The sequence below is a fragment of the Fundulus heteroclitus genome, chromosome 12, assembly GCF_011125445.2.
Source record: "Fundulus heteroclitus isolate FHET01 chromosome 12, MU-UCD_Fhet_4.1, whole genome shotgun sequence".
NCBI lineage: Eukaryota > Metazoa > Chordata > Actinopteri > Cyprinodontiformes > Fundulidae > Fundulus > Fundulus heteroclitus.
In genome coordinates, this window is record NC_046372.1 from 33,201,175 (window position 1) to 33,227,298 (window position 26,124).

A 26,124-nucleotide genomic window follows, 5' to 3' on the forward strand; every position below is an offset into this window, starting at 1 on the left:
TCTTGGAGCCTCAGATATGTTTGTCTTACAGGGCTGCCCTGCATTTATCCAACCATCGTGATCATCAACTCTTGATCCCATTTCCAGGTCCTGTTGAAGAAATATGGAGGACCAAGTCTTCCATATCTAAAAATAAATACAGAAATAAATAAATGCTCAATAAATAAATAAGTATACAATTAATTGCCACCAAATTAATAAATATAGGTAGAAATTAAATTATACAGTGAGACATAAATGTATATATCTCTTTTAATTAGCTTATTTATTTATTTGCCTTTGTAATAATTACCTTATTTATTTATTGTGCGTTATAATCTTCAACTTTATTTATTAATTACTTATATTTTTTAAGTATTTATTTATGTGCATGTTATAATATTTTTGTCTGTTTTATTCTTCCTTTGTATTTTTTTACCCTATATATTTCTGTGATGCTATTTATTTCTGCCTGTCCTTTTTACATTTCTGCCTGTCCTTTTTACATTTGTGTATGCATTTCTGCCTCATTATGCAAATGAGGAGGGGCTGTGTCTTAAGGGCTCAACTTCTTCCCATTGGTTGGTTAGCATTTTACTGCATCGGTCAAATATACATGGCTTTTCCCCGCACTAAAGCATTGTTAAGTAATGTCAAACTCAGCAGTCAGACGTTCAGTGGCCGACCTCTTAAGGAAAGCTGCTACATCCTGGCAATAAAAAGCACTACAGATTATCATTATTCTATCCATGTTGGTCTAATTTGTGAAGGAGGCGGAGTTTCATCAAGCCGAGCCAACATTTCCCCTCAGCTGCAACACGTGGGGTTCATGCTGCGTCTTTAAGCATGATCCAGCACCGCAGTGAAGTTGGTTTGAATTTGGATATTGGACATTACAGCTCCACGGAGTCATCAGGATCTAGCTCATGGTTAATCCGATTGAGGGACTCTGATTTCGGCCAGCGTCTCTCCTCCCACACGTGGTGGTGCAGTTAGAGACCGTCAAAAAACTTTTGAACCAAGCTCTCTTGAGAAATAAAAATCAATAAATGTATTATCTTGTGACCAGCTAAGATAAACTAATATAAATTGATGTCAATAGATAAAATCTGTAAGGCACATTTGTTTTTATTCATTTTTAAGCTATTTTCAATTTTCAAGACAAAAATTGGGACTTTTCCTTACAGATGTTTTTTAGTGGCTTGATTTTATATTAGTTTTGTCATAGGTGGTCACAAGATACGGAATTTATTGACTTTTGTTTCTCAAGAGTGCTTGGTTCAAATGTTTTTTGACGGTCCCTAAATGCACCACCACGTGTGGGAGGAGGGAGCAGCTGAGAGACGCTGGCCGAAATCGGAGTCCCTCAACCGGATCAACCATGAGCTTGATCCCGTTGACTCCACGGAGTCAACGGGACTTTTATAATCAACTACAGTATTTTCTTATCAAGCGAGCTCTGCATAGGGTCCAATGTAATTCACCCAGCGCGATGGGAGACTCGTTTTGAGGAAACTATGGTTGTAGCTCACTGTCTGCCTTGCTGTGGTTGCAGAGAGGTGTCTGTTTTGTAGAATAAATCATCCGCCGATTAGTTATTGATCTGGAAAAACCGAATCTGAATCCATAAAAAAAACATTCAGATCCCAAATGTACAGCGTTCTAATTCTTCCAGTCTATTAGCAGCTTCCCTTAAGAGGTTGGACACTGAACGTCTGCCTGCTGAGTTTGAAATTACTAAACAATTCTTTAGTGCGGGGGAAAGCCATGTAGATTGACCGATGCAGTAAAATGCTAACCAACCAATGGGAAGAAGTTGAGCCCTTAAGACACAGCCCCTCCTCATTTGCATAATGAGGCAGAAATGCATACAGAAATGTAAAAAGGACAGGCAGAAATGTAAAAGGACAGGCAGAAATAAATAGCATCACAGAAATATATAGGGTAAAAAAATACAAAGGAAGAATAAAACAGACAAAAATATTATAACATGCACATAAATAAATACTTAAAAAATATAAGTAATTAATAAATAAAGTTGAAGATTATAACGCACAATAAATAAATAAGGTAATTATTACAAAGGCAAATAAATAAATAAGCTAATTAAAAGAGATATATACATTTATGTCTCACTGTATAATTTAATTTCTACCTACATTTATTAATTTGGTGGCAATTAATTGTATTCTTATTTATTTATTGAGAATTTATTTATTTCTGTATTTATTTTTAGATATGGAAGACTTGGTCCTCCATAAAGAAAAGCATCCCCACAGTGGGCCAAAAGGTTTCATTTTGGTTCCACTGACCAGAGCCCCTTCCTTCAATCGCTTTCTTTTTGCAATTCTGTCATAAAGGCCAGATTTGTTGAGCACATGACTGATAGTTGGGTTTATGGTGAGACAAAATTGTCGTCTTTTCCCTTTCAGGGGTCGCCGCAGCGAGTCCTCTGTCTTCTTCTGTCTCTTCTCACACCAACTACCCTCATGTCCTCTGACGCTCCATCTATAAATCTCTTTAGTCTTCCTCTAGATGCCTCCTGCCCGGGAGTTCCAGCTTCAGTGTCTTTGTGTATGTACTCACCCTTCCTCATCTACATGTCCAATCCATCTCCATCTGCCTTTATCTCTAAAACATCTAACGTTAGCCTCTGATCTACTCATTCCTGATCCTTTCCATCCTCGTCACTCCCTAAGAGAACCTCAGCATCTTCATCTCTGCTACCCACAGGTGGGTAGTAACTAGTTATATTTACTCAGTTACATTAACTTGAGTAACTTTTTGAACAAAATGTAGTTTTCAGAGCAGTTTTACTGCACTGCACTTTTAGCTTTTACTTGAGTCACATTATTACTCAGGTATCGCTACTTTTACTTGAGTAAAATGTCTGGGTACACTACCCACTGCGAGTAACTTCATGAATTAAGAACAAGCTTGTTTTTACCAAAAAATGCATCAGAGACAAAAACGTAGTTTATGTTAAAGTGAGACTTCTTATGCGTACACAAGCTTTGTTCTTGGGTTATTTTCTATCTGCCGAGCGCATTGAGTCATTTGGAGGTCAAATGAACTTAAACACTTTGCACTGTTATACTGAAAAAAGTTTAATGTTGAAAAAGATTATTTAGAAAAGCGTTTCTGCTGCCGGAATTTGTTTCGTAATTGTGTTATTCTTTGTATTATTTCATTTTTGTTTTTAAAATACCAGCATTTGCACATAACCTTGTATATTTGTCTGTTCCATTACATGATTTTTAAATCATCAGCTGTTAAGATTAGCTTTTCAGTACTTGAGTAGCCTTCCTATTGAATACTTTTTACTTGAGTAATTTTCTTGGCTGATTACTCTTTACTTAAGTAAAAATATGAAGTAGTCTTACTTTAGTACAAATTTTGGCCACATACCCACCTCTGCTGCGCCTCCAGCTGCACCTCCTGACTCTTCCTCAGTGCCACAGACTCTAAAACAGACATCGCTGGTCTCACCACCATCTTGTACACCTTTCCTTTCATTCTCACTGAAACTCTTATCGCACAACCCAGCTGCCACTTTTCTCCATATACTTCTATAATTCATGCACTATATTTATCCTTGGAAACAATTGCATATCTTTTTCCCCCCCACACTCACCGTTGCTCTGCACAGGTGACCATTCTTCATCTCTCCTCACTTAACCTTTATGGAGATCAAATTATTCAATGCTAGGAACAAAAACTAATCCTACAGGAATTTAAGGCTTTATATAAAGGAGACGCTGAAAGCAAATGCACACCATTGAGATTTTTTTATTTGCCACAAAGGTCTGAACACAATTCTGATTCTTCAGCACAAACATGCGCAGCTCACTGCGGAGGCGCAGCAGCCGGCGTGCTGCTCTGCTCCCATGAACCCTCTCTGTCAGTTCTCCATCAGTTCCAGCTGCTGAGCAATTAGAGCGAGGGCAAATAATGAGCACTGATTGCACCCTGTGACACTCTTCCATAACAATGCTGCCTCCGTAATTACGGCTCACAGAACACCCCGTCTATTAGGCTGAAGATGAAATGGGCAGATTGTGGAAGATGAAGTCAGCATGCGCCCGTAGAAGCATGTGCTGAGCTTCTATGAATTTTAAGAAGAACATCCGGACGCCTGAGCGTCAGTCAAACCAGCCGCGGTCCACACACAAACAAGAACGCAGCGAATGGCAGGAACCGTGATGCCGAGTGAACTGGAAACTTCCCCTTCAGGTCACAGGATGCCTCCTGCTGCCGAGCAGCGGAGGAAACGTCCCATAACGATGACGATGAGTCCTTCTGATTCAGCGACGAAGAGAATCTGATCAACACGGTATTCATAATATTCTGGTGTGTATGAGAAAAACGACCTTCAGACGTAAACACACGGCAGCGCTCTGGATCACGGCGATCCGAAAATAACATCCCAGCTCTGCTCCATTCACGCCGTCTTCCTTTCCGCGCCGTCGCCGGAGGCCGCCGTGTCACAAAGGCATCCGTGTTTGTCGGACGGAAGTTTTCCAGGGAGGAGCCGAGGAGCTGGGTTTGTGTTTTCGGATGTGATAAATGTTGATAGAGATGTCCCGTTTCACAGGGCGGCGGGGGAAAAAAAAAAAAGCAACAGCAAAAGGATCTTCAGAGGCCGAGAAAAACAAAGGCATCACCGCAGACCTGAAACAGAAAAAACGGCTCTGAATTAGCTGCAGAGGTGCCTCGCAAACGCATTCTCATCCCTGTATCTTTTGCACATTTCACCACGTTTCACCACGTCTTTAGTGCGTTTCGTCGCCACGTTAAGCGACAGAACATGAAGGCGCAGCGTAGCATGTGTGAGACAGACGGAAAACGGGGTTTCCAGGCGCGTTCCCCCGGAGAGAGGCCCCAGAGGTCCCCTCTGGCCGGGGAGCGCCCGGGGGATCCGCCGCAGCGAGCTGGAGACAGTTGCTACGGCGACGGATGTCTGGGCTTCCCTCCTGGACCTTTTTTTTAACCCTCAACACGGCAAGCGTGTTGAAAAAGTCCAACGTTGGCCCGAACACGCTACGACAAATAAGTTGAAATGTGGGAACAGGGATGTTGGGAGGAGCTAAGCACGGGGGGGGCGGAAAGAAAACTTGGCCAGACTGAGACAGGTGTTGTGCGCAATTCTGTTCCCCCATGGAAATCTGTTTCCCCTGTGTCGGGAGCGCGCATTGCAGCGAGGGAGGCTGGGCTGAACACTGTCACGTCACTTCTGATAGATTTCTCGGTTAAAACCAAAAATTAAAAAAACTCAACTCAAGGTTTTAAAATTTACTTTAATCGGTAGCTGTTTCCAAAATTATAAAACACACACCACAAATTAATAAAACAAGGTCTTTAAACATTTTCTAAGCAGTAAAAAATGTGATTCACATTTGCATTATTGATTGAAGGACTAGCAAATCCGCTGGGTTAAATCGCCACTTCTTCTAAAAATCAGCGTAGGAAGAGCCTGCTTTATTACTTTGTGGTGTGTATTTTATAAATTTGGAAACAGCTACCGATTAAAGTAAATCTTACAACCTTGACTTGAGTTTTTTTTTTTTTTTTTAACTGAGAAATCTATCAGAAGTGAAGTGAAAGAGTTAAAAATAGCATAAGGAGACCCTGTTTTATTAATTTGTGGTGTGTATTTTATAATTTTGGAAACAGCTACCGATTAAAGTAAATTTTAAAACCTTGAGTTGAGTTTTTTTAATTTTTGGTTTTAACTGAGAAATCTATCGGACGTCACGTGACAGTGTTCAGCCCAGTCTCCCTCGCTGGAGGACGACTCCAGACCCCGTCACATTAAACACATGGAAGTGCGGCTGAAATGTGAAAAAGATCACCAGGGGCGTGAATACTTCTGCAAAGGCACCATTTTGTTTTTTCTGCTGCAGACAGATTCATAACGTAAAGAAGATGAAGTCTTATGGAAGAGCTGCAGAGAATGAGTTTGCTTCCTGAAGGACGGCGCGGCCCTCGTTCCTCCTTCCTCACCTGCCAGGCTTCAGATTAACTGCACGGCCCCGCTTGACACCAGCGGCGCGATGGTGCGGTACCGCATCAGGTGCTGCGAGCCCTCCTCAAGATCCACAACAAAGTCTCTGGAACAAGAAACGAAACAAAGAAAAAAAAAACATCTGTATGGGGTCTCTGCCAAGAAAACACAGCATGTCAAAGACCGGGGAGGGGGAACACCGCCCCCTGCTGGAAGCCTGAGAATAAAACCAGGACCTCTGCTCGTCCGTTTCAGGCTCGATCAGGATGTTCTCTTGCTGCTCCTTCACCCTCAGAAACACAAAGGAGTCCAGGCAGGGCTCGGGCACTGGGGTTACAGGGAAACACACGCCGCTCATCAAACATCACAACGGATCGAGCGAGGCGTAAAAAATAAAAACGATCAGGACGCAGACACAGGCCGTGTTACCTGCTTTGAGCATATCCACAGCCTGCAGGTTCGGAGGCATGCGTTTCAGCGCCACGGCCCTCAGGTAGGTTTCTGTGTTGGCGTAATACCTGGACGCAACGTCGACACGTTACTTTCAGAACCCCCACGGGCCTCGTTGGCAGAAACAGAGCCGCCCTACCGCACTCACTCTTTGGCGAAGGCGAACTCCTCCGGGGAGAGCAGAGACGGCTGTCCCTCGCCTCGAGACTTCTCCCTCTCCAGGACGTGGGGGAAGAACTTCTCGATCTGGGTGCAGAGAGCGCAGAGGTCAGACACACACAGACAGACGGAAGACCGCGGTTTGCCCCCCCCCCCCCTCCCCCCCGTGGGCAGCTGACCTTCTGGAGACGAGAGCGCAGGTAGCTGCTGAGGACAAAACGAATCCTGTCTATCTCCATGCGGTGGAAGCCGGCCTTGGCGTCGCCCTTCTTCACCCGCTGCAGGTTGGCTTCCTGTGGGGAGGGAGAAGTCGCGGCTTTGTGAGAAGTCAGAAGTAAAAACATAAATAAATAAACGTCCACTGGACAGAAAGGCTCCAATAACGGGGCGATCATCAATCCTGCCTGTGTAGAATCAGCCTTTTAGAACGATGCAGATAAACATTAACATCTGTTTACCTATAGAAGCAAACATTAAGCAAGAATAATGGTTCTAGTTGGAAGATGACGAAGCTGGACGAGCGAGTCGTCTGGACGGTTTTGGGCCGACTGCATCAGCCGGCGTCCTCTCCGGGGAATCCAGGTTTATTTAGATGGTACGCTTGATTTCAAATCGAAGCACGGCTCTGATGTTAGCAGGTACGCATATGAGGAAAGAGGAAATCTTTATGAAGAAGCCATCTGTCCTTACAGTGTAGGGCTGGACGATAGTCCAATAACAATATATATCGAGCGATAGATGGATATCTATGATAGAAAAAAAAGGGTCCATAAAAAGTTAAATAGAATAACAGTTTTCCTGCCTTATGCATTCTAGCTATCATGTAAGTTAATACTACAGTCATTACATCCTCCCAACCAATCACAACACAGACCCAGGAACGCTCGTGACCAAGCTCCGCCCCCTTCAAAGAGTTCAGAGAGCATGCGTTCTTTTTTCCTTTTTAAAAACTTGCAGTTTTGGTAAAAAGTTGGTTGAATAAAGGGTTGAGTTTGAATTCATTTTGTGTGTTTTTAATCTAAAAATAGGTCGCTAACAGCCTAAAACGGCCAGGGCTGCACTAAAAATACATGTTTTAAATTTGTTGACAATCATTAATATCGATCAATATGATTTCTATTTTATCAATGTTTTTTTTTCTTCTATATGTCGTCCAGCCCTACTACAGGGTTTTATTCACGCTGTATTAGATGTTGAGCCTGGAACCCTGCATGTATGCCAGCTGGACGTCTGACCTATTGGTCTTCAGCTGAAGCAGAACCGGTCCACAGCAGCTCCTTAATGTCCAATAGATGTTTATAACTACAGGGTTGGAGCCGTCTGAGCACTTTTATCCAGCGTTTGGTTGGCGCTGCAGACAACATGACGACAGCCCTCCTGCTTCCTCCTGCTCCTCCAGCCTGAGCGTCCCTCTGCTCACAGCTCTGGGCTTTAAGCCGATGACTTTACAGTGATGTTTTAGCAGGTGGCTTTATCTTTGCATCCTTTTCAGCTTTCATGCACTCGTTTCGTTAGTGAAGCTTATATGTTCCTTACACACAGAGTGACCCGCTCTAGGTTTATAGGTCAAGCCTGTGTTTCTGCTAATCTGGATGATCACGTCTGACAGATAACCAAAAGCCAAAAGTCAGCGTGTCTCTGAAAATCAGAGCAGAGCACGAGATCAACCAAGAAGAGGACGTTTAGAACGTAGATGTCCGGCTTCTGAAAAGCACGCTCACTCCAGTGCGTTCTCTGCTCTTTTGGGCCTCCTTTTGCACGGATTACCGCCTCAAGGCGCCGCGGCGTGGAGGCGGACCGGCCTCTGGCTCAACCCGGTTGCTCTGATGGCAGCACCGACTTTTTGGATTTCAGAAAAGAGTGGGCCAACACCAGGAGAAACCACCTGTTTTCTCCCCTTTAGCCTATGTGGGGCCCATCATGCCATGTGTAGGACTCATCTGGGGCTCTTGAAGTGCTGTCCCCAGAATGGATCCACTCCTTATGACCCACCCCCAAATTCCCGAATGAACATATATGTATGTAATTTAAATCTTTATTATTATTATTATTATTTATTAAGACCCCATTCACCAGTGGGGTCCTGGTCCCTGTTACCGCGCGTATATCACCCACTGAGCTATATAATACACTGGAGTGCTGATTTTGCCGAAAAACTGAAGTCACTGGCCGCCATCTTCCTACTCCCTACTCTCACAGAATCCCATTAGATTTGCTTGCAATAACAAGCAGTTTTCTGGCTGTGTGAAAACGTTTCATAAGTAATTCTACAGTCAGTGGATGTACTAACACTATCAACTACTAGGAAATTAGGTGTTGAAATATTTTACATGTTATTCATATATATATATATATATATATATATATAAGTATGTGTGTATGTATATATGTATATATATGTATACACATATGTAAATATATGTTTTTGTATATTGTTATTTATATGTTTATAAATGTTAAACATATATATTTAAATGAATAAAATGCAAAATATTTCAGCACATGACTTTCTCAGTACTTGATAGTTTTAGAACACAACATAAAAGTATATGGCATTTGACATTTTAAAAGTCTTAAGCCCCCCCTGAACATGAGAAAATCCTCATTATTTGATGCTGTATCGCACATATTCCATAGTTACTGGGGGAAAATAGGGAGTACCAATATGGCGGCTGGTGGCTTCAAAGCGACTCGTTCAAACAGACGGTGATTAGCACTCCAGTGTATTATATAGCTCAGTGATATCACCGCCATCACAGGTTGTCCTCCTTCCTGTGTGCCGCGGCCGCCTCTCCAGTCATTTATTTCCCTACGTCAGCTGAAAGGTGAGCCACAGGCAGGGCGATGAGAGCCGGCGGCCTTCCCCTGGTACTTTACCATGTGAGTCAGCTGCTCCATCACACACTCCACCACCTCCGACCTGTTCTCCAGCAGCTCCGGGGAGAACTTCTCGTTGAGCCAGGCCTGAGAGACGGAGACACACAGGCAGGAGCAGCGAGGTGAAGGCGGCGGAGGGATTTAAAGTCCTGTTTTTTTAGTGTAACCAGGACAGCGGCTCTCACCTCTTCCAGTTTGGCGATCAGCTCCGCCGGAGTCATGACTTCCTCCTGGCTGTCATCTTGGTTGATGTCGCTGCCGTCCTCAGACAAGGCGTCCGACATTGTTCCGCTGCCTTCAAAGCGAACTTATCCTAAATATGTCTTCTAGACTCTTTGATGATATCAGTTTCAGAAGAGTAGTAGAACAAAAACGTTTGAGGGCAGTGTGCCGAGGAGAAGAAAGCTAGTTACCGCGGCTCCAGGACACAAAACGATCTTGTTTATTCGCGCCACTGCGGCTCTTCTCGCGGGAGTTGGGATCGCGGTGTTTTCTTTTACCCCGAGTTTTGTCTGTAAGGCAAGCCTTCTCGCAAACTGACCTCAGTCTGTCCCGCTGCCAAACAAACGTCACGTAAAATCCTTCGTTTTCTAAGCCCCGTGTCATAGTTTTGTAATGTTAGACTCCCTCTGCCTGAATTCCGGCGTCAAAAGAACGTATTTTATCAGAGAGTTAGAGGCAAATCTGTCTGAAATAACCCGGAAAGCAGTTCAACTGGCTCACAGTCCTTTGAAAAAGTACTCCCGCTCATTTAACCTTTCATATTTCATTAGGATGTAGGGCTGGACGATATATATATAAAAAACTATCAATTAAATTTAAATCATATTAATCAATATCAATAATTATCTAATTCAAAACATATTCTAAGTGCAGCCCTGGCCCTATTTGTAAATAAAGAACACACAAGCACTGAATTAAAACTTAACCGTTGGTTCCTGGGTTTGGGTTTGTGATTGTTTGGTAGGTTGTAGTGACTGTAATACTAACCTACATGATAGGCTAGAATGCAAAAGGAAGGAAAACTGTTCTATTGAAACATTTTATGACCCTTTTTTTCCTATCATCGATATACGTCTATCGATCAATATATATTGTTATTGAATTATCGTCCAGCCCTATTAGGATACAGATTTTATAAGTATTGTACGAGAAAGACGAACACAAACTCGTGCATCTGTGTAGTGTAAGAAGATAAAGGATACCAGTAAAAACCTGCAAAGCGATGAGTCCATATTTAGCTCTTTTTATTCTGATAATACACCTAAAAAAAATCAATTGCAAGTGCATTCAGGGAGGCGGGTTAAGCTATCCAATTTGTGCAAGCTACACACATCTGACAGACCACTGCTCTATCATCAATTTTTCTGAATTTTATTTAACCTTTATTTATACATTATCATTGAATTCCAAGATCTAGTTTTCAAGAAAGACCTGTTTGATAAAAATAAAACAACAATAAAATTGTCCAAACACAGTAACAATATAAGCAATTAGAACAGGAGTATGGCACAAATGCAAACAGACAAAAGCCTGTCCACCTGAACATGACAGGTTAGCAGAGGATTAATCAGAGAAACAGCCGATATATCCATGGAAACTCTGGAGGAGCTGCAGAGATCCACAGGTAGAAGAAGCTGTTGACAGGTTGACAACTACTTGTCAAACACCTGTATGGAAAGCTAGCAAAAGGAAAAGCCATAATAAATAAAATTATCCAGTTTAAATTAGCAACAAGTAATGTTGGGTACATTACTTTACTTGGGTACACTATAGCTATTTGGTAGAAAGTACTCTAATCCAGAGGTTCACAAACTTTTCCATGCCATGCCCTCCTAAACTGGATTAGCCTCTGGCCAAGGTCCCCCTTTGCAAACCCTCAAACAAAAATACGAAATATGTCAAGGAAAATCTGCCTTTCAAATTATTTTCTTACGTTTATTCACCCCTCAATAGTTATTGCATTTGTTTAGCATCAGCTTATTAACTAACACTGTTTTGCATTCCCACTAAATACGCTTTTCAACAAACTGTTGATAAGAACAGAAGAAAAGAAATCAAACCTTTTCAAAGGTGTGTGTAGTGGGAGGGTCAGTGCCTCATGCATGGCATTGTCCAAAAAGTAAATGTGTTCCATGTTTTGGTTTGGGTACCTTTAAAGGTGAAAAGCCAGACTCAGAAATGTAGATTATTGCAAAAGGGAGAATGCATTTCAGTGCCCTGTCAGCCAAGGTGGGCTGGTCATTCCTTACATAGTGAGACAGGGGAAGAGTCTCAGAGTTCAGTTTTAAAGAAGCAATAGGTAAGAAATTAATTTCAAATTTAGCCAGAATCATTTTCACTTGTCACCCGGGATGGAAGTAACATTCCCTTTAGACAATCGTTCCTCTCCATCAACAATGTCTTAGTCAAGTTTTTTTCTCTTTTCAAACTTAGAGGTACGGTCTGGAACTCAGTGTGTAGCCTTTGTTTACTTCCTGGTTCCTGAGCCAATCATATGACAGTTCCCCAGGGTTCCCAAAATAGAGCATACAGTATTTTATTTTGGCAAAAGAGCAGCAGCCTGCAAACACTGAAGCCAGTAAGAGAAGCGGACCAGAAACAGAACAGAATGTGGAGTTTCACACCTGCAACTCCACAGGTGTTGAGAAATGGCTGTTCTCTGCGAAGGCGTTATGTGTTGTTCCCGTTTGCAACACTAGGCGCCGCGTCAGTATTACTTATTGTTCCTTTAAGTCCCCCAAGTTTATCAATTCAATATGATATACTAATACAAGTTATATTTTAGAATAATGGATTCAAAAATAATTTATGATGATAAAAAAAAACTTTAGTTTTACATTTTTCTCCCATTTTCTGAGGCCCCCTTGCGCCCCCTGGTGGCTGTGACCTCCACTTTGAAAAACACTTCCAGACGATGCTGAAATTAAGGTTTTCTGTCTAAACACCTTGAAAACCTTGGTGTGGTCAGAAGGCAGGATAAATCCTGGACAGGTTGTTAGTCCATTACAGTGCAACAATATCTAAAATAAAAGCATCTCATCTTATAATTTGAGACATTGATCCTATTGCATGAAAAGAAATTTCACATGGGAATTCAGTGTTGTGCTATAGGAATGCATGGATTATTTAAAGCTAATTGTCCTTCACATACGTCTCAACACACAGCACATCCAAAAATCAAAAGAAGGCTCTGACCATAATAACTAGATGGTAGTTATAATTGCAGGCAGCCTGCATTTATGCTCTGCATGTCAACCTTGTATTTGGACAAATCAGCTGGACCCATTACTGCCCTTGATGCCCACTTCCCGTAGAGCAGAAATGCAGAAATAAATGGGAAAGTGTCTTGAAGACAGAAAGAAAATACAGTATTTTTTCCCCCTTTTAGTCATATTTTCTAGTGAAATCCCGTTTCACTAGTTTTCCCAGACATTATGCTGCACACACAGCAACACAGAGTGAAAATGAGTGGCAATCCTCTGCTCAAAGCTTAAACATGTCTGCAAATATTCCCTGAGTTAATCTTTTTTTTTTCTTTCCTTCTAGCAGTTTTAGTTTACATCTACTTATCATCTGCTTCACTAGTTCCAGCTGTTTCAGACCACATTGTGGCTTGCAGCATAATCTCATTTGTGTGATTTCCTCTTTCTATTTCCTCCTTATTGCTCTTGCCCAAGAATTCTTTGTTATTTTCACCACCAACGAGCTTGCTTCCGCCCTGCCCATGCCACAGCACCGACGTTCAGCGTAACAGACCTCAGCGGGCGGCGCTCTGAGCTCTGCGTTGCATCAGCCCCGCGGGGCAACGGAGAAACGCAGACGCTTTGTACTGCAGATCAACACACACACACACACATACACACACAAAGACAGCTCTGAGTAAAAGCTTGTTAGAGGAAACACAATCTGCAGGAACCACCAATGAATAAATCTGTCTCATTTAAAAGTTGGACAAAAATACCCATAAACAACAAAATGAGCATTTTGTTTTTGTTACCATTGTTAAAAAAAGAAAGATAGAGGCGCAATTTAAAAGATTTGTGTTTATTTCTTCCTTTTCACTTCCTTTTTAAATACATTTGAAATTCTGACTAAGACATTTTCCAAAAAAAAAAAAAAAAAACCCAACAACAACAACAAACAAAACCAAACCATATGTGACACTGAAATGGTACAAAACAGCATCTGCATAGTTCACTGTTCAGGCTTCACAATACAGTACTAAAAAAACAACAGCCGGGTTGTTTTCTTGTAAGAACAAGAAGTGAAACTGTGCAATCACAGATTGATGAGGTAAAACCGATATTGTGGCAAAACTTTTTTTTTTAAATCCTAAAGCCATCTAGGATGTGTGAATTTGCCAGGCATTACGAGTTTTAGTTTTATTTATCATAGCAGAGCAGAGTAGGGCTTTGGACTGGGAACGGTGAAAATGAGACAGTTTTAGCATTCACATGACCCAGGTTACCTTTAAGTGACCTCGCTGTAGTAGCTGCAGAGAAACGTTTTATCTTTCGTTTAATACTGCGCCTCTTCGGCTGTTTCACAAAAATCCTCCAAACGTCTCACTGCGCTTATTTCCTCTCTTCTGAAACCGCGTTGGGGGCCGTTCTAAAAACGTCCGGTTAATCCCTCTCAAAGCTTGTGAGGATAAACTGGATTCATGGCCGGTAGCGGGTATCCGACTTGGGGATTTAAAAGAGGGATGTGGTAAGGGTACGGGTAAACCTGGCCGATAAGAGCAGAGTGACTTGGACCGGCTGGCCCAGGGTGGTACATTAGCTGCGAGTGAGGGAGTCTCATCCTGTGGGCAAAGAGCGCCGGGTGCACCGTCTGCTGGTACCGGGAGTCTCTCGCTGATTTGTCGTAACTGGAAAGGACGCACGACGCCGGCAGGGCGGCGGCGGTCTGGGACAGTCCCTGCTGAGCGGGAGGAACTTTCTGCTGAACTGTCCTCGATCTGTCCCTCTTCTCCATCGGATAATGCCACGGGGTCACGCCGCCCTGCTTCTTAGGGCACGCCAGGCCGTTGTCCGTCGGGAGCAGCCTGCTGTGGAGGAGTTTGTAGGCGGGCCGGATGGGAGCGGGCCGCAGGAGCTGCACGGATTTGGGGATGACTTTGGTGAAGCTGGAGGTAGTTGTTGAGAAGGAGGGGGATGAATGGAAAGGGTAAGAGAAGTATTTGCCGGCTGCTTTGTGATAAGGCTTCCAGGTGGAGTCTTTTATTTGGCTTTTTACAGAGTCAGTGGTCGGCGTTTGAGAGCCGATTTGAGACGCGTCCTTCTGGGGCGCTGAAGCACTCGTAGCCGTCTGGCTGCAGCTCACGGGCTTTTTGTCCTCTTGGATTTTGGTAATGCTCAAACGGTTCTCGGCCGACGGGGAGCTGGGTTTGGGTTTGTCCCCGCTCCCTGCTGGAGACTCCTCTGAAGAGACAGAAAGAGGGGAGGGACTGCGCGAGGAGGAGGAGGACAAGGGCAGAGGAGAGCCCTCCGAGGAATTGCAGTTCCTGCTGGAAGAAGCCCGGGCCGGAGACTGGGAGCAGTGGATGACCGAAGGCCTTTCCTTGTCCTCCCTCTGGGAGCTGTGCGGCACATTCAGGCTGGCCTGGGCCATTCGCTTCTTCTTCTCCAGAGGAGAGATGACCTCTCCAGCCGCAGAGGGAAGATGAGCAACCCAGTTGCTGGATGCAGGGACTTGCAGGATGTGGCCGTTGACAGGGGTGCAGAAGTCTCCAGCGGTCCGGCTCGGTTGGGGGTGCTCCGGGTGCCGTCTGTCCGAGCCGGGGGGCCAGAGGGCGAAGTGAGGATTCATCATCGTCTCACTTTGGTGGACCGCATCTGGACTTCTTTGGGGGAGTAACTTCAAGATAAGACAGGGAACATTCTGTTACTCAAAGGAAAATATCAACTTTTTTTGTTTATTAGTTTATTAGTTTTAGTCAGTGCTGGCCGTTGTTACCTCAGAATCAATTTCTCTTTCAGAATGACTCCTCTTCCTCTTCCCATCAGCCTTGGTCACTTTACCCTCCTGGTTTCTTTTGTACGGCTTCCGTGGTTTGCTCGGAGGCAAAGGTTTGTCGTCCTCTCCCTTTATGTGTCTCTCGAACGGCAGCACCAACCTGCCGGGCAGCCAATCGATGTCAGGTTTACGAACATCTTTTGTTGGATCCATCTCTTCCGTTTAAATGAATCCCTCTCACCTCTCATAGTGTCTCCGAGTGCAAGTAGCAGCGCTGGTGCTGCCGGGGCTTCCTCCAAGCTCATCGTAGACTCTCTTCCAAAGACGTCCGGTTGTCACCTGTTGTTCAGCAAAACCAGGAGATCCATAGTTATCAGTTTTTACAGTCTCATCAATCGGATAAATGATTTGCACAGTTATGTTGTAATTCATGCACACAACAGATTGTGAAAAGTCCAAAATGGCCACCATGATGGTACCCCCTCCTTTTTTGACCATTTTGCAGCTTATTCCCATTATAGCTGTGCAGCATGCACCGTTTTTACCACAATTTACTTCCAATAGCAATACAGACAGAAACCAGCGAGATCATAAAGCTTTAAGAATTGTTTTTTTTTTAGGTTAACTCAGTAAAGGGATAGTTGCAAATATTGGAAGTCAGGTTATAGGCGTTTAATATCCGACCTGCAGTAGAAAACTCTCTTTTGTTGTATTTATTTAGCATCAATTCAGCCTACTGGACCCGAAGGCTGAAGCTAACGGCTAGTCCGACCGGAGCCAAGAACAATCTGAATTCTGCAGTCTTAAAAACAGACCGTGGGTCCTGCTAACGCTATTTGATGAAATCTAAAAGCATAGTTTTGTTTGGAGGTAGAAGGCGGCGCATCACAACTGATTATCCTGTGTGAAACACTTAATTGGGAGGAAAAGAAACTGAAAGGAGAAACGGGGTGAAAAAAAAAAACCCCAACAAAACAATTACTGCTTAAATAGTTTTTCTTTTTAAGGTGCTTTACTTTTCTATAAGTTACTCTGTTTGGAAACACTATATGAAAACCTGTTCTGTACAACCTCCTATTTCCTGGTTTCTCTACATATAACCGCACAATACAAACATAGCAACTTAGAAGGTTAATAAAACCGAGATTACATAAAAACAGGAGCCGTTCTAAGATGGCAGAAGTCTGACGGACCAGCCGGTGTGGATTTCTGCTGAACGAACAGGCCAGGAGAGTTATCCATTGTACGCGAGATGTTTACTGCTTATACATCTTTCATCAAAGTCCTGCGCTGTCCTTCAAAGAGACGCATTCATTTGGAGTTAAACAAAAAGTCCGGCTCTCAGATTTAGCCTCGTTATCGTTTCCAGCTGCAACAGCATTTCACAATATAGTAATTTGGTTCTGCATCCTGTCTTTGGGTGTTGGCACACTTGCGTTCACAACTAATTTTAAAAATGTCTTACAGGAAGGTGGAGGCTGGCCACCCTTCAAAAGCCACGTCAGTCGGTTTACTTTCCTGAAACATCGCTTGTGTCTGCTTTCTTTTGTCTTTTTTTTTTTTTTTTCAGCTCGAGCGAATGTGTGCGGCCTCTATATTGTTGAGTTTACACCCCAGGAGCAAAGCGTTGGTGGTCAGCTCTAGCCCAGTTTGGGTTTCAAGCAAACGCTAGTTTCGCTCTCGGTACTCATCCTTGACTGGCGACATCAAAAAGAACACAATATTCTGAGAGCTCAGCAGACTCCCACAGCGTGGTACCGTGGTGGCCATGTTTAGCGTGTATAACCTGAGCGATCTATTTTCCAACATAAATCAGTTCACAATGAGCCCTTACAAAAAACAAGTTAAACATGACTCACTGATTCATATCCCCCAAGCTTCTCAACGGCTTTGTAGATCATCCAGAGATCAACTTGAAGTGAGAAAAAGGAAACGCGCACCCATGAGAACAAAAATATTTTTATGCAAACTTCTGGTGAATTGCATTGATAATGAAGATGAACTTACTCTGTTTGAAGCCCAGATGTGGGATCCTCTCTATGGGTGTACCCTTATCTTTCATAAATGAGTGCAAACTTGCAATAAATGCCTTTTCCTCCAACGGCACCTTGCTGGGTCTGGTTTCGTCCTCGCATTCGGTCGTAGAGTCGTGAATTTCAATAACACAGGGAGACGCCTGATGGGGGGGAAAAAAAGAAAAGAAAAGAAACAGCATCGTTTATATAAACATTTATACAGTATGACACTGATGACTGCGCTGTGCGGGAATATGATTTACAGCTGAATGCATCATATTATAGATGAGAAAGAGGAGTCATCTCAAAACACACAAATGTTGAAATGAAACATCAAAATCAGAGAGTAGGGTTTTACCGCTACTTTCAATAGATAACCGCTACACATCCTGTCTGGAGAGAAAGCTGCAGACTTGTGGGGTTTTTGGTCTACAGTTGTCAGTCAACGGTAACACGGATGGCACTTTGAAAAACAAGCTGGTGCCAAATGAATATGTGAGGTGGAAAAGAAACTTTACTTATTGTAAGTGTTAAACAAAGGATCCAACGTGGCTTTGTGTCTTCAGTCAAATTTGGCTTGGTTGTAGTGGTTATTTACTCTTTTCTTACATATAAAATTAGTTTAAGTATTGGTATGATGACTATGAGCCACCAAACTTAACTTTTTGTTTTGTTTTTTGCATCAGACAGGCCAAAAAAAAAAGAAAAAAAAGAAGGAGGGCCCCAACTAAACCACAGGGGAAAGATTAAACTCAAACAAGAAAAAAAGCTCTAATATATGACAAAACATTACATCAAAATTAAAGCAAAGGAGTAATCAAGAAAATGAAAAAAAAAACACACCATTTTTAATTAGATATACCTTCATAATGTTCCAATAATCACCTTTAAAGACAAATTTTATTGGTTTGATGTTAAGAAGTCTATCGTTTTTGTAAAACTCTATTCTGCTGCTGCACTTCTGCCTGAAAATTTGAGTTTTCCTTTAAGGCTTAGCTATTCTCTGATTGGTTGGTGATCTGACCGCAATACAGCACGGTTATGATGTTTGATGTTGGTAAACGGGGGAAAAAAAGATGCTTTTTCTCTATGAATTTGTGCTTATGCGCTTGTTCAAACATGTAACAGAAGAAACGCCTGAATCAAGAACAAAAAGCAAGAGGAGAAACGCATTCTTTGGGGCTAACTTTTTCTATAATTGGATTATTTTTTTTAAACTTGTGTTATCCCCTAGTGCGATAAATATTATCAAAGCGTAGTCATGCCTGATTGTAGAAGAAGATCAGGACAGATCTTTTTAGAAAGTTCCAACCACGTGGAGTGACTAACGTTGGGCTTACGTGTCTGGCCGCATAAACGCTGTTCCTGCTTTTAGAGAAGCGTCGGGGCCAACGGCCGCTGACATGAAAGAATAATTAGAGCATGCTTGATTGCAAAAAATTCCAGCGGACTCTCGAAGTTCTGCTCCTAAATACGGTAAAGTCAGCTCAATTGGTTTGGTTCTTCTCCTTTGAGGTTTAGTTTCTTGTCAGCAACCACTAAACCACCCACTCCTGTGCGACAGCTCCACACAGCTGTGCATTCTTTGCTCTAAAGTCTCTTAACATAAAGATCCACAAGTTGCCTTTTTTCCTTTTCTGGTGACATGTTCAAAGATTCCTTTTTTTTTTTTAAATCTGCTGATACAGAGTATCTGATGGAGTTCATCACAATGTAAAAGAACGTGATCTGCCAAGCTTTAGCACCATGGGTTCAACCACTTTATAATCAGTTTCTAAAGACAGTGTGATTTTTTTTCTCCTGCGGATCTCAAGCACAGCTACAATCAGCCTTAAGTAGGTTTAACGCTATCATTTAGTGCTTACACCTAAAACATGTAACATGATCTGAGTGCATTGCCTTTAACCACAAAGAGCAGACACGGATTCTGCTGCTGCAAACAATTATATATTGCCGTTATAATCCTTTCATATATATTATTTTTGATTTATTCTTGATTTTGACAAAGAACAAACATCTTTATTTAAAACTAAATTTGACTATATTTATGACTCAATTTGACTAAATTTAAAATTTATTGCACAGAAAATTGTGCCTTCTTGTCGCTCTGCTCTTTGTGTTGTAACATTAATTAGTTAATTAGTGGAGCCTGCCAGCTAAAGTCTCGGCATCAGCTAAAGAAAAGTGAGATTTCCCATTTTGCTGGCATATTAGAAAAAAGAAAAGAAACAAAAACAAAACGTGTCGTGGGTGCGATATTTGTGTGGCGGGGGTGTAAATTATGTAGCATTGGGGGGAATTGCTGCAGAAAGGTTCGACAAGCGAGACAAATGCACAGCAGGGAGATTTTGTGTTCTCCCTGCTGTGTTTTATGCAACCCAAAATATTTTGAAAAGGAAGAATTTGTGGCTATTGTATGCGAGCGAAATAACGTGGCTGTTTTCTTTCGACCAGCTAACCAGCGGTGCACAGGGACAATAGGGGCGGCTTGATGCTGATGTGCTAAAAAGATTTTGTATACCATTGTTTGTGAAAGTATAACTTTACAAGATGTTCAACGTGTCACAGTTTAAAGCAGAAGGAAGGCTGCGCTTCTTTTTAAATGTTTTAAGTTCTTATAAAAATACGACCTTATTCTTGTCATTTTACTCTTTCTTCTCACAATATTGTGACTTTTTCATAATTTCCCCCCCCAAAAAAGGAAAAAAAATCCCACCCACCAAAAGGGGGTCAACAGTTTTTTTGAGGGCTGCAGGCTGAAAAACTTCAGTCAATGCAACACTTTCCGAAACATTTCATTAGAAAGACTTTGAATTGTAGGAATTGTGTGAAAAGAACATTCATTTTTAGCTATTTTGTAACTTTTTAAAACTTCTGTATGCTTTGATATCAGCATGCCTGGTTACCACATAAACAGAGAAAAAATGCTGACATATTTTTGCCGTCTTCTCACTCTCCTCACAGGCATCCACAAATACTGTCACAATCACTCAGCTGCCCAAGCGAAATCCAAAGAATTGAGAAATTTCACGGTGCATATTCAAATGCAGAATCTCACACTGCTGCCTTGGCCGATCAAATTTCGACGGATTGGATGTCAATATTTGACTTTGACTCATCAGGCGCAGGAGCTGCTATTTCTGCGGCGCTCATTGTACAACAAAACAGCGACAGGCGGTTTCATATTGAATCAAGTTCCTCTATGTGGTTCCTGGTTCCGAGAAGCAAACCTCTAGAGTGAGTAATAGTGAAGGTGCAGAGCTCTAAAGAAGACAGTCCCGACTGAGTCACAGAGCAGCGGCCTTGCTGGCTGACGTTCCCAGCTACCGGGGAGCAGCTCTGACTTTCCACTGTTGTGAACAGCCTTCGCAAGTCAGATTTCACACCAATGCCGGTTGTGAAAACAGAAAGGGAGATTTTTTTAAAAACCACTTTAGATGTAGCTTAAGCTGTCAGAGCTCTGATTTTAATAGTAAAAGCAGTTTTTTTTTGTTTTTTTTCCAGAGCAGGAAACGATCTGATTAGAAACCCGGGTGAAATTCACCTACACTCACCAAAAAAAAGGGGACTGTTTACTTTCAGCCATTGTGTTCTCCATCTGATTCACAAAAGTTTCAGGTTCATGCATCGACGGTTGCCTACAGGAAATGTCTGCTCTGTGAGCCACATACTGTAGACCCCCCCCCCCCAGCCAACCAACCACCATTTTTTCCCCCCTTTCTCTCTCTTCTTTTCTACAGATCTCTGTCCACAACATGGGCAGAATATCATTGCGAAACATTCGCTTGATTTTCACCGACGAAATTTTTTGGAAAACTTGCGTGGGTGATGATGTCAACGCGTTGTGTGTGTGTGTGTGTGCGATTCTCGCAATGACTGTGAGCAGCGTTCAGGATCGATGCTATCTGGAGGGCAGAAGTCACCGCAGAAACCGCCCGGCTTTCAACTCGAGTCGGCCTTGGAAATTTGATGAGCTAATTTGTGCTTTTCATATTGTACCTCTCACTTCAGTTACCAGAATAGTGGCGTTGAGTTTCTTTATGCGCAATAAAAAAAAATATTGCAGCGTGTCAGATCTGAGCTTTTTTTTTTCTCTCTCTCTCTCTCTCTGTCTGTCTGTCTCTCTTTTGTGTTGATCCTTCTTAGAATACAAAACAGAAGCATGTTCCTCATAACTCATTTCACAATCAGCCAAAAAAAAAAGGTGAACCAACTGTATACACACACACACACACACACACACTGAACCAGCCCTTCAAACTGCTCGGCCTTGTCTTAAATCGGGCAAAAAAAAAAAAAAGGGGAAATGAAAACAGCAGATAACACATTCTGAGCAGTCATGTCTGTAGTGACAAATTAACTGTAAGTACAGGAAACTGTCCAGAGGACCAACTCCGGCCAGTTGTTGTTGTTGTTGTTCATCTCTTTGTGTTTCTTAATATACCTGTTTGGCTCTGGCCTTGTCCTCGTCGCTGCCAGCTGTTTGTGGGGATGCCTCACCCTGGTCCTCTTCAGCTGCATCACACAAGCACAACAGAGGGGAAAAAGTCAAGCAAGCTGTGCGAGTTCGATTTCAAAGAAGCGAGCACTTCTTCATTTTGAGAAGCGCTCTTAATTTGGATGGGATCCCGGATCGGCTCTGTGCGATCGCCGTGTGAAGGCCATGGGGACTGATCGATACACAAACACACACACACAAGAGGTAATCTGTAGAGCATATTGTTGACAGAGTGTGATATAAAACCGCAGGTTGCAAAACCACTTCCTGCACAAGAACACAACCGCTTCTATGTTGCACTGTATGAAATTCTAACTAAGAACTACAGTAGCTGGAAATCGGAGAAATCTCCCAGAAAAGCTGCATTAATGTATAGTTGTCAGCTTCAACCCCCCCATGGACTCTCTGTTTTTATTATAAGGAAGGGGGGGAGGGGGGACTGATGCTGTGAATAATCTGCACCATGACACCACTTTATCTCCCTAAAATGCCAGCGTTGTGTTTGAGAATGGGGTTTGCTCCCGTCGCACGTATCCAGGGACGCTCACACTTTAGGGGAAACTGAAACACAAACTCTGTAAGAAAATCACAAGCCTGGGAGATACGCTTCTGAGAAAGAGATGTCATTCTCTGCCATCATCTCAATACCCTGTGAGCCCTCCACCCACAGTGATATCATTTTTTTTTTTTTTTTCCTCTTCAGAGCAAAACCAATATGCTTCTCTCTTGAGATCACTTGCTTCCTGTGCTTGTGGCTAAAACCTTTAATTCTGCTTTCAGTAGCCTCTTACTTCTCCTTTTTAGGTGATGAAGAAAATATTTTTAATACATTTCCCGACTCGCTGAATTAAACGATTTACTTGTACTCGGATTCTAATAGGCGAGTACCGTTTGAAGTCTAGCAATCAGACAACTTTAATGAGGTTTACATAGATGGGGAAATGTTGACTGCAGTGCAAAAAGCTTAAATTGGAGAGAGTAAAATCAGGACTTGTGTGTGTGTGTGTGTGTAAAAAGATATATACACACACACACACATATACACACACACAAATATACCTATATACACCTATAGATAGTACTTTCAAACCTGTACTATTTCATAAATTCAAGCTCACGTAGTACTGACACAATCACTATCTAACATGATATTTTACAAGGACAAATATAAAGAGCACCTGTGCTGTAAATAGCCATAAATAAAGAGTTACTGCTCACCCATCTCCAGAAGCTGTTGTCAAGTCTTTGGCTCGCTGTGTTTTGTGACTGTAATTCATGAGACAACCTCTTCAACTTCACACCACGAAATAGGAAGATGACTCCGCGGGAGAGTTTCATTGGTTGACTGATGCCATGACAGCAAATGAGGCTGGGAAACTGAGTTTCTCTTTTTTTTTTCTCTTTTTTTTGTGTTCATACCAAGTCTCACAGTATCAGTTCACACCATGCCATCCTCTGATATTCAAACTGAAAAAAAAAAAAAAAGGCAGCAGAGTTAAATCTTTGGGTAAACAGCAGATTCGTTTTACACACGCACTATTTTAACGGGGTGAGAAGCTATTAAAAGCAGCACTGTAGTCCAGCTTTAAGGAATCTTAAACTGCATGTCCAGGCATTTGATGACATCACCTCCAAAAAGTTGTGAAGTAATGTCAAATTGCGTGCACATTGATGTAAGTTACAGTTGAAAGAAAATACAGAAGTAATTTGGGAGATTCCTTTCACGAAAAGCCACTTTCATACAAAGAAAAAGAAAACTACAGAAATTAAAGTCAGCATTCGGTAAAGTGAAAAGATAAACAACCTTATCGTTAGGACTGAAATTGGTCCTTCGTAACTGGAACAAAAACCAAACCCTTTATTATAAGCGCACACACACACACACACACTGGACTCAAATTCAGCAAAAATTGCTTGAATTTGAGGAAGTGAAAGCAGCACTCAACCGATGTCCAAATAAAGGTCTGAAGACTTCTAAATGTCAGTGTCACATTTCCTGGATGTCTATTAAAACAGATATTGATTTCTACATTTATTCTTAAATAAAAAGGAAGTTAGTGTGCAACGCAGTTTTTGTCACTGCACATCAGCGCAAATAATCACACGTCGGCTGAATTTAGTGCTTAATAAAAGCGTGTGAAGAAGAAGCTTTATGCTTGCACTTCAGCTCGAATATGACGGATTAAAATTGTACGTCCTGGCTTCTTCTTAGGCCAAAAGAAAGCTGATAAAAATGGTCAAAAGGCAGTGAAAGACAAACAAATGAGCTGATATTGGGTTCTAATGTAAACATATAACTGGATTGTATTCTAGGTGCCTCATGCTACAAGAAGGGAGTTTTGCCTTGGTAAATAAACCCAACATGTGGGTAAATAAAAGTTGTGAGACTGCTGAGTGGAACCTGCATGAACTGAAGTCCTCACATTTTTAGAGAAGAGAGTCGTTTCTACTTCTCTAAAACACTTTCTACTGACTATTGCCCGTTGATATTGGTTAAAAATAAAGTTTCAAGACGATGCAGAAGCAGCTTCTCTCCACTTCAGACGAGCACATAATGCATTTTCTTTTTTAAATTGCTGCCAAATATAAATTACAGCGTGCTGTCTACAGAGTTTAAGCTGCTGGGGGGGCAAAAATTAAGTTTTTGGAGACTATAGATGTTGCCCCAGCATCTTGAAAAAAAGTATATAAAAAATCAACATGTTTTTGTTAAATAGATTTTGGTTGCTGTGTTTTCCCTCTGGCCATCTCACAAAGCTGCAGATGTCGTGATTCAGAAGAGTCAACAGGCAACACTCGAGCCGATCCACGTTTCCTCCGCATGTTTTTGATCTCTTCGAAAAGGGGGATGCCCTGCTCTTCCATCTGCTGCGGATAGAGACTGACATTTCAAAGCGATTAACATCTAAAATGTCAAAATAAGCTAAATAATCTGCACGCCGTCTAATGCTTGGAGGGGGAGAAAAAAAAAGGTTTTCAAGAAAAATAAAGTGAATTTTGCTTGCAAATTGTGCTTCTGCTCATATGAAGGCGCCTCGAAAAGTAGGCCTTGATTTTTTGTTTTTTGGCAGCCGGAGATTTGTAGATTATAGAAAACAATTCAATCAAATAAAATCTAGCTTTACTTAAGACGAGTCCAAAACAAGGATGATTCCGATAACCGTTGCCTGAAAATATCACGTATGGTGAAGCTACGACAGTCATTTCAGTCACATGCGAGCCTTCAAACACCTAATTCCTTGTAATTGTGTCAAAATGTGTTTCTTTTTTTTGCAGAACGCGTGAGAAATTTGCTCTCCGGTTTTAGCACGACAACAAGATGATGAGCAAAAGCAGAGGCTGTGGGCCTGAGAAAATCCCCCTGCCATTCATTTAAGACTTTCAGAAACATAAAACATGAGGTTTAAGGTGAGGGCAGCGCGATCTAAATGAGAACACGACTGAATATTTGTGATTTTAAAAAGGCTCCAAACCGTTTCCAAGCTGAGGGGTTGACTCAGTTTACTGGGAACGACCAGCAAAAAAAAAAAAAAAAAAAAAAAAAAAGGGTTCTAACTAGGGCATCGGATTCCTGCCTTGCTCATGAACAGGGCTCAAACATCACATGTATCTGAGGAGAGCATCTGTAATAATTTAATGCAGACAAGAAGAGAGCAGTGGGAGGGGACCTTTCTGTTTGTTGATCATGGTTTCTAAATTGTGTAGGTGCGCAAGTGGAATTTCATTCTGAAACTACATTAGGCTGAATAGTTAGTGGAAAGTTTCTGCTGGAATTAGACAGAGGCTTAGATCAGCTAGAAATTTAAAAGGGACACCAAATAGAGAAACAGAACAGAACAGTTTGCATTTGAGCGAGAAGCCGGACAGACCCTAAAAAAAAATGGGATACAAGCCTCTCTTTGTCGACTGTTGTGGCAACGTCTGCTCTTTAGCTGTACATTTTATTTCCTTTATCTGCACTATTTAACTGGCAGATGTTAAGGCAGATAGGTGAAATCAGATTTTCGCCTGAAATTGAAACCCAAGTGTTTAGAGGTGAATTCCCCAACTGTTACCTCATTCCAGGAAACGGACGGTAGAGAAAATACTCAGACTGCGCATACATCCGAGTTCTGGTTAAACCGCTGAAAAACCCTGCAGCTTTTCCATATTTCAACCTCTTGTTTTTTTTTTGAACTGAT

At 42.1% G+C, this 26,124-nt stretch overlaps 2 protein-coding genes across 2 annotated transcripts; both read right to left on the bottom strand.

The window, feature by feature from the left end:
* Positions 1-3,752: 3,752 nt before the first annotated feature.
* On the bottom strand, positions 3,753-9,943 carry gins4 (GINS complex subunit 4 (Sld5 homolog)). Its single transcript, XM_036144481.1, has 8 exons — positions 9,655-9,943; positions 9,470-9,556; positions 6,772-6,885; positions 6,582-6,679; positions 6,413-6,501; positions 6,220-6,310; positions 5,981-6,089; positions 3,753-4,650 (listed from the first exon to the last, which is right to left on the bottom strand). The coding sequence occupies exons 1-7, from the start codon at positions 9,751-9,753 to the stop codon at positions 5,993-5,995; spliced, it is 675 nt and encodes a 224-aa protein (XP_036000374.1). The 5' UTR covers positions 9,754-9,943; the 3' UTR covers positions 3,753-4,650; positions 5,981-5,992.
* A 3,822-nt stretch (positions 9,944-13,765) lies between these two features.
* arid5a (AT rich interactive domain 5A (MRF1-like)) lies at positions 13,766-26,114 on the bottom strand. The gene is made up of 7 exons (XM_012863311.3): positions 23,162-26,114; positions 21,890-21,960; positions 17,438-17,606; positions 17,290-17,342; positions 15,672-15,769; positions 15,431-15,590; positions 13,766-15,331 (listed from the first exon to the last, which is right to left on the bottom strand). Exons 1-7 carry the CDS (start codon positions 23,163-23,165, stop codon positions 14,108-14,110), a joined length of 1,779 nt encoding a protein of 592 aa, XP_012718765.2. The 5' UTR covers positions 23,166-26,114; the 3' UTR covers positions 13,766-14,107.
* Positions 26,115-26,124: the final 10 nt, after the last annotated feature.

Coding starts and splice junctions, on each gene's coding strand:
- gins4 (XM_036144481.1), bottom strand. CDS start 9,753: ATGTCGGACGCCTTGTCTGAGGACGGCAGCGACATCAACCAAGATGAC. Junction 6,680..6,771: donor TGCGCTCTCGTCTCCAGAAG/GTCAGCTGCCCA, acceptor CTCTGCACCCAG/ATCGAGAAGTTCTTCCCCCA. Junction 6,502..6,581: donor GAGTTCGCCTTCGCCAAAGA/GTGAGTGCGGTA, acceptor CGTTGCGTCCAG/GTATTACGCCAACACAGAAA.
- arid5a (XM_012863311.3), bottom strand. Junction 17,607..21,889: donor ACAAGGCCAGAGCCAAACAG/GTATATTAAGAA, acceptor CCCCCCCATCAG/GCGTCTCCCTGTGTTATTGA. Junction 15,591..15,671: donor ACTCGGAGACACTATGAGAG/GTGAGAGGGATT, acceptor GCTGCCCGGCAG/GTTGGTGCTGCCGTTCGAGA.